General features: G+C 41.0%; 2 protein-coding genes across 3 annotated transcripts in view; one reads left to right on the top strand and one right to left on the bottom strand.

Moving 5' to 3' along the window:
* LOC120061984 (SPRY domain-containing protein 3-like) overlaps positions 1–2,849 on the bottom strand; it is a 52,384-nt gene extending 49,535 nt beyond the window's left edge. For both annotated transcript variants that reach the window (XM_039011782.1, XM_039011774.1), the window contains exons 1-2: positions 2,726–2,849; positions 2,070–2,204 (exon numbers count right to left, since the gene is read on the bottom strand). In XM_039011782.1, coding sequence (XP_038867710.1) covers positions 2,070–2,197 — 128 coding nt within the window. In that variant the 5' untranslated portion in view covers positions 2,198–2,204; positions 2,726–2,849. The remainder of the gene's footprint in view (positions 1–2,069; positions 2,205–2,725) is intronic.
* Positions 2,850–4,332: 1,483 nt separating this feature from the next.
* LOC120025551 (insulin-like growth factor-binding protein 6) lies at positions 4,333–7,284 on the top strand. The gene is made up of 4 exons (XM_038970113.1): positions 4,333–4,839; positions 5,553–5,587; positions 5,757–5,879; positions 6,119–7,284. Exons 1-4 carry the CDS (start codon positions 4,497–4,499, stop codon positions 6,230–6,232), a joined length of 615 nt encoding a protein of 204 aa, XP_038826041.1. The 5' UTR covers positions 4,333–4,496; the 3' UTR covers positions 6,233–7,284.
* Positions 7,285–8,244: the final 960 nt, after the last annotated feature.

Genomic DNA, 8,244 nt, shown 5'->3' on the forward strand with positions numbered 1-8,244 from the left:
GGATTGCAAGTGTGTTGATATAAAGATAATATTGTTAAAATTCTGCTTTTAACAACCATCAGAATTTGTTAAAATATATATATATATGCCATATATATTAGGCAATAATTAAGAGTAGGCCTAGGAAAAGTGATCGTGTCAGGCGAAAGTGATATTAAACGTTTGACCATTTCAACATTTAATGTACAGTCCCATTCACAGTTGGCGATGCCTCATCGCAAATGGTTATTCCCCATCATTTGCAACAATGTCAATAAGTGTCATCACTATCTTTCCTTTGCGGTACCTCAAACTGCCGTGATTGTGATTACCAGCTGAGATAAACTTTTATGAGTTGATTTTACTCCTGGCTAAGAGTATGTCTGAGCAGTGTCTTAACATCAACCTACTCTGAGCTGGGAGTTTTTAAAGTCTTAAAATAGGTTTTAACAGCATTCCTAGGATGTTTTATGAGATGCTTTGTGGATACGGGCCTAGGACCCAGTACAAACTAACACACCTGAGTCAGCTCATCAAGGACTTGAATCCGGTGTTACTACTTGGCTGCAACAAGAGACTTCACTCACAGTGGGCTTGTTTGGCTTCGACTGCCTTGCAGTCACCGACTGCCTGATCTACAATTCACCTTGAATAATAACTACCTATTATTATTTGCAGATCAGACAGCCAATCACAATTTACCCACATTGCACCACAGATGTGATGTTCTCGAACAAGACCACCATGCCTGTGGGTTCCCAGAACCAAGGATAGAGATATTATGATGCATCTGACTGTTCTTTCTCTTTACATTCCTTGGTTCTGTGGACAGGGCCACAGGGTGGCTGTGTTTGAGAATATTAGGGTCGTGATTCATTGTGGGTAAATTGTGTCTGACTGACTGATCTGGGCCCGGTTTCCAAAAAGCATCTTCAGGATAGGTTCATCGTTAGAACCTTCGTAAGAGCATTGTTAAAACTCTGAGCTTATTCCCAAAACCATCGTTATTAACGTTGCACTTGAAATCACTCTTAATCTAACGCCTGCCTCAGACCACTCGTAGAACAGCTAAGTGCGTCGTTAAATTCTTTTTTGCCTTCCCGCGGCACTTTATACACAGAAGATCTTCGCTAAACATAGAATCACATGGTGTATCAATCTCTCTTTGACCGCTGATAACTTCAGAACAAAGTTGACAATAAATAAAAAGCTGCCAATGTCTTTGCAAATGATACAAACAAGGGACGTATAAAAAGATGCTTCAAATGGAAACCAAGATGACTGCATTAAAATAAACAGTAGGCTACAGGCCTATTTCAATCATATTGAAATACATTTCATGTTCAATCAATTGAGTTATATTTTGCTACTTGTAGGATACTGTCTGTAATTCCTCTCTCTCTCTATATATATATATATATTTGTCTCAATATATATGCTGTACTACCAACTGAATTTCGCTCTGCCCAGAGTAGCCTCTCATGTGCATTTTACCAGTAAGCCTATAGTCTCATGAGTCTTCTCATGTACCCCCAGGGGTCCTAGTACCTCTGGTTGGGAATCACTGGCCTAACATGTGTGCAATGATGTGCCAAATCGGTGATTTAGAGAATTTTTATTGGTTAAGCATTAGAATAAGCCGCCTCAATATTTGCAGCTGTAAGTTGAAATAGGAGCTGATCCGTTTTCAGTATTGTGAATGTTAAGGTAAGATTTGAATGGATAAAGCTGATCCGAGAGCAGCGCTCCCTTCCTTTCGATACTATCAGTATCAACACATGCTCCAACAACGCACTTAGCGACCGTTCTCTCTGCGTGGTGTTTTTGGAAACGCATTTTACATCTTCTGCCATTGTTGGGAAACCAGGCTCTGACTGTTCCTTCTCTTTACATTCCCTGCCCAGAACCAGGATAGAGGAACAATGTTTTGGCTAGTGTCATTATATATTATTATGTATGAATGTTGCTGTTTATATACTATGTATCTTGATCTTATCTGACTTACCACAACTGATATTCCTTCTGGAAAATAAATGAATTAAATTCAATCCCTCATTCATCATCCTACACTTGACAGTTTTCATCCCCACCTTAGCACGTCTCCGTCTCTCAGCATCCTCTTGAACCGCTCACGGTACCGCACAGCCCCCACCTCGCGAATCTCCCGGATCCTCCGTCTCCAGTTCAGAAAACGGTAATGGAGGTTGATGTCGTCCATCGCTTACCTGATGACAGAAACAGGAACCTTGAGGTGTTGATCCTCTACCCTACTCTCATATACGTTTTTGAAGTGGCAGCTGCATATGAATAGCAGGCTGAATAGTTATGGACTAGGATGTCGGTTTTGCATTTGTTTGGTTCAGTTGGATCGAAATCAAACTAAAAAAATATAAAATTCCCAAAGTAGCTTGTACGAGGATGTCTAATAATAACACATGTAATGTACGGCGTATTACCTAGTTAATACACAATATACCTAGTTAGCTAGCAATTTAAGACACATATCAAATGTTACTAGTCTAGAGCGAACTAGCCAGCTATCTAGCTCCATCTGCCAAAACCTACAGGGAAATAAATACTGTTAGCTACTGTAGCCGTAGGTTAACGTTAGCTAGCTATCCACATCAAGCACTTCTCAACCACACACACAGCGAGGAAGAGTTCTGTCCGTACGAAGCACATCCTCTCACACGTCCGGTAACTTTTTGTTTATTTATAAAACACACACTGACTAAAAGTTGCACACCTTATCGTTAAGCTACTGTCTTTCATCTGTGGCCAAATTCCTTGTTGTTTACAAATTTCCCGTACGTGCTCTCCAGCTCCATCAAAACAAATTCTGCTGAGTGCAAATGGCGCGTTCTAATGACATCATGATACCAATAACATTTGTTTCCGGCAATCTATAAAGTACTCTACTGTAGCTGTTTATTTTAGGCTATAGGCTATTTTTCAAATAGCATTATTATCTAAATTGAGTTGGCTACACTTGACAGTGAACATTTGTCTTATATATATATAAATGAAACTTGTGTGTGAGTGAGCAAGACAGAATTTGAGATGACAGTAAAATAATAAAGGAGCCTAATTATGGGGCGGAGCCGTATCTTTTTTTAGAAGGATGAATCCTGAGTTTTGGGGTGGGTTACGTAATTGTTAGGTGTGGAAAGGGAGGGCTTCCATAGCTATCTTTTTTTTAAAATAAGTCTTGATTGTGAAACATTTGAACCGAACAACGTTCGGATCGTGAACTGGGAATACAGAACTGACAGCACATGTTTCTTGCTTTTACATATTCGTTGCCAGATTGGCTTCAGCATTAAACAGCAGTTTTCCCCCTTCATTTTTCTAAAATAAGTCATTTTTAAAGAGGTGGTCCTCCTACAAAATTCTTCACTAGTCCATTATCATGACACACACACACACACACACACACACACACAGAGAGAGAGAGGAATGCATTTCCTGTCATGGAAGAATTAATCATGTTTGGCTTAGTCAGCCAAAGTCCCCTATGTTAAGTGGCACTCTGGCACCCTCTCCGTCAATGTCTCTCTGATCAAAGTCTGAACGTGCACTTTTACGTCATCAAGCTACTCTTTTGTGTTCATTATTTGTTATTTTAAGCTAAGCCATGGCAACTGCAAATGCAAACATTTCATTTAATGGGGTCATTAAACTTTGGATGTGAGTGACTAATGCCTTGATTAGAATTCCTTTGGTGTTTGACTGTACATTCCAAAGTTCCAAAGACGGTAGCCCACATTTTAAACAGCTCAGGTGTTCAGTCGTAAAGTACAGTAAAGGAATAGGATTTAGACCAGTGCCTGATGCAACGGTTTAACAAGATTGCTGTTGGAACCTGTCCAAATTCATTATCAGGCTTCTTCATCAATAACCATCAAAGCACAGGTGAAGTATGTACAAGGGTTATTCTCCGTTTGTATACACAGAAGAGAACACTTAATCAAACATATATGTTTTCTATAAACAAATGTTCTCATCACCAGCCTGTCATTTTACATGTGTCAGTAATGCTTACTTGTAAAACACAGAAATCAAATGTATTCCCGGTGGAAAAACAATAATGCTGAATATGAAACAGCAATAATGACACATTCATGATGGGGTTACGGCTAACCCTATTTCACCAGCAGGCACTGGTAAAGGAAAGGTGTGTGTGTCAGAGACAAGGGGAAGTGGGGGTGTGCTCAGCAATCTGGAAATGAGAAGGGAGACTAATATTCCTCTCTCCCTCTTTCCTTCCCCCTCCCTCTCACTCCACCTTTTGGCTCTTTAAAAGCCGCTGTCCGTGGTGTCTGTCTGCTTCATTATCACTCTGTTGTAGCTGGAGGAGATTCCTATCCACTCTGCCTCGCGTCTCCCAGCCAACAACTGGAACTGAGCTGAATAAGAACAAATCTCAGACAACAGCCTACCTGACATTGAAACGAATAGGAACCTCCTGGACTATTACTTAACTTTTGTTGGTGGACCACGTGTATTTTTAGGGAAACATGCTTCTGTACCCTGACCTTCTGGCCCTGCTCTTCCTCCAGCTTGCCCTCTCCAGCCCATGGACACTAGCCTCCCGGCTGCCTCCTCTCAGAGGAAGGAGTCCCTCCAGTAAGGGCTTACAGGGGGCTAGGGCCCCCAACCAGAGGCAACAGTCTGGGGAGCTCAGCACCACCGTCCTGTTCCTGGGGGAGCCCTGTGGGGTCTACACCCTGAGCTGTGCCCGAGGACTCCGCTGCGCCCCACCACTGGGAGACCCCAGCCCCCTCCAGGCCCTTCTGCAGGGCAGGGGAGTCTGCGGCAACGCCAGTGAACCCAGCCCTTCTGAGAGTCCCCAGCCCAAAGGTAAGACACCTACTACATCACAGAGGGAGACGCCACTCAGTTACATCTGGTGGGGTGGAGGAGGGGGTACTGTAAACTATAACTAAAATCAATGCTAAATTGAGCTTTTGCAGATAGTTCACTTGACCTAGTTATGGGCTGTATAACAAGGGCCCAGAGTTTATCCTTGTCAGGATATGGACATGACGCCAGCGCTGTATATCATAGATAAATAAATAAATGTTGCTCTGATGACTTTGTTGTGATAAGAAAGGTCCCGATTGTGAGATTGTATTGGCCTGTGGAAGTGGAAAATGTGTAGCTTCATCAGAAGTAAGAAATACAGCTAGATCGTAATGGAGCACACAATTGGCACTGACAGTAGTTTACATTGGTGACAGAGCCAAGATCAGTATGCAGTGCTCCAAACTAAGCCACAAGACTTAGGATTTCTTTCAAATAAATTTATGCTCAGACTCCACCAGGAATTAATTTGTTTTGTGTATGGGAAATGTTCTTCTCTTAAATAATCCCAATTATGGCATGTTAACCTCAAATCACCAGCAGCTGGTAATTTTACTCTACAACCTGTTAATGCCAATCTGTGAACATGATATGTGACTCTACCTACTGGTTTGTCTCTGCCACTGCATTAATCAGATATTTCAGTAATCAGTTACTGTGGTAATGTAATCCATTACTATGCTAAAGCTGTTGTCATGTATTTTTTCCAGCCACACACCCGACACTGACTGAAAACCTGGAGAAGGTAAAATCCTTTACTTAAGACATTTCATAATTCATGTTGTACTTCTAAATGTGTGGAGGATTGTGTTGAGCGATATAATTGAAAGATAATAAAACATGCACCTGAAATAGTGGCGGGGGTTTTAATAATGAAAACCTGCTCTCTCTCCGTCTCTCTCTCCTCTCTCCAGGCTCCGTGTCGTAGGCTGCTGAAAACTGTACTTAAAGGTCTTGAGCCCATGGTCTTCCAGTCAGACCGTGGCGATATCTATATGCCCAACTGTGACAAGCGTGGTTTCTTCAGAAAGAAACAGGTAGGTTTAGAAGCAGACTGGTTTATGCATGTATAGCAGAGGTGGTTCGCCAAACTATGCTTGCATGATGAGTAACCTTGCCTAAGTAGGAGTTCAGTGGACCAACTCAATCTTGAGTTGCAGGCTGGACTCGATAGTCAATGCCTGGTCAGAAATGTTTGTGTGTATGTGTTTGAGTGTCGTTGTTGTGTCCTATACAAAACTGCACATCTCTAATAGGCTTTATCTCTGTGTGGCAGTGTCGGTCGTCTCGGGGCATGCACCGCGGTCACTGCTGGTGTGTGAATGAGAGTGGCATGCCAACATCATCACACACAAGTCCAGAGGGCACCCTGATCTGTGACAATGTATGAGAGGGCACTGCCCAGTCCAACACACCCTGAAGTCTGGAATATTGACCAATGGGTGAGGATCGAGAGGAAAAGCAAGATGAGGAGAAAAGAGAGGGATAGAAGAAGAACAGAAGAGCTGCCCAAAGTGCTGGACACTAAATGGCCAATACATGCACAATTCACCCATCTATATCCCAAATGGCACCCTTTGCAGGGAATAGGGTGCCATTTCAGATGCATTCCCTACTACACTACTACCTACAAGCACATCTTTCCAATTGCATTTCTCGGGCAGGTCATTCGCTTTATTTATCCCTGTATGTTTGGTCTCACAGCGCCCTCTAGTGATGAGTTGTGATACAGTTCAAACCAGAGATTATTTACTAAATAGGCTTCACCTGAGTTTAGACTGGATAGGTATGGAATTATTGCACTTTTTAGTTTCAACATCTGTACTCTGTGTTATAAATATGCAGAGTTGTGAGTTAATTTTATAACCTAACTCAAAGTGGGTAGACCTGTAGTAGACTACATCCCCAATCCCATTCACCCGCTGCGTCCCATGACAGTCTAGGCCAAGGTACTCAACTCTTACGCCACGAGGTCGACAGCCTGCTGGTTTTCTGTTCTACCTGATAATGAATTGCACACACCTGGTGTCCCAGGTCTAAATCAATCCTTGATTATAGGGGGACAATTAAAAAATGCAGTGGAACTTGCTTCGAAGTCCAGAGTTGAGTTTGAGGGGTCTAGGCCTAGTGATGAGGATTGTCTCTGATGATGTTACCACTGTTGCTCTTATAGTTCTGAAACTATGCACTTAAATCTGACATTCTGATGTTCAAACTCCAGGACCAAGAACAACTGGAGCACCTCCAACCTTTTTACTGACATTATAGCTGAGCAGACATGTTTTTAGAGTATAAGATGTAGTCTTTTTATATACATATATAAATTAAAACCTGATGTATTATTTAATTATCAGTATGTATTTTTTATAACAAATTGTACATTTTATTTAAGTGTTTTTTTGTCTTCTATTGGGCATGACAAAACATTGTATTTTGAACTGTACCTGCTGAACATTATATTTTATTGATGTAATTATTTATGTTGACAATCTTTTATACTTAAGTAAATCTGACATTTTATCAATAAAAGCCTCTGAGTGGAAACACACAGGAAGCAAATTTATGTTGATGGGTATCTTTCCCAGATGTCTGGTGAAGATACTTACCTGCTGTAAAATATACGTTTTAGAGGTTTAACATGTGAGCCTCATAACAGCCTCTAATAACAGCATGTGGTCTACAGTTGAACAAAAACCTGTTTGTGATTGAAAATAACCTTGCTATGGCTGTAATGGCTGGCCAGTGTGCCCTTAATCCAGAAATCGTTCTCATATGACCAGGAAGATTTAGAACAGTACTGGCTCTCAGTTACCATGACAATATCTAAAGCCAAAGAGCTTTGGAGTTAGTTTGCTCTTAAAAGTTTAAAGTGTGTGTTTTTTTATGTTCTTCACCTTCCAAAAGCACAATCTGAGACTTATAAAAAGATACACAATACACATTTTTCAAACAGCATGAGACAGGAATGTTAAGTGAATTAGCTGGCATTTGTGACTTTACATACAGATGGAACACACACACACACACACACACGCAAACACACACACAAAGACTGCTTTGTTTTAGTCATTTAAATGTTATTAGGAGATTGCAAAAAGGACGACCTGAACTCATGTAACTACTACATTCCGGAATAAAGGGGAAATTAGAATTAAATGTCACAAAACAAATGTTTATATTTTTGGGAATCTATATAAGTCTCATTGGAGTAATTACATTTGAACCATATTCTAGTCTTTTATGATAATCTAAATATAGGTCAACAATATCGAACAATTGTTACGGACTCATTATGTACAAATCTAAGGTAGTTGAATGAGAAGTTGATTGTTTTGACATTCAATGGCGCTGGAGTGTATAGAGGCCGTTTTACGGGATCCTGACCAATTCTGCTGTTTTGTG

This window comes from Salvelinus namaycush, chromosome 2, assembly GCF_016432855.1.
Source record: "Salvelinus namaycush isolate Seneca chromosome 2, SaNama_1.0, whole genome shotgun sequence".
Lineage (NCBI taxonomy): Eukaryota > Metazoa > Chordata > Actinopteri > Salmoniformes > Salmonidae > Salvelinus > Salvelinus namaycush.

What these genes read in the sequence shown, in the direction of transcription:
- LOC120025551 (XM_038970113.1), top strand. Translation starts at nt 4,497, where the DNA reads ATGCTTCTGTACCCTGACCTTCTGGCCCTGCTCTTCCTCCAGCTTGCC. An exon ending in TGAGAGTCCCCAGCCCAAAG is followed by an intron (nt 4,840 to 5,552) that starts GTAAGACACCTA and finishes TATTTTTTCCAG; the next exon opens with CCACACACCCGACACTGACT. An exon ending in GTTTCTTCAGAAAGAAACAG is followed by an intron (nt 5,880 to 6,118) that starts GTAGGTTTAGAA and finishes TCTGTGTGGCAG; the next exon opens with TGTCGGTCGTCTCGGGGCAT.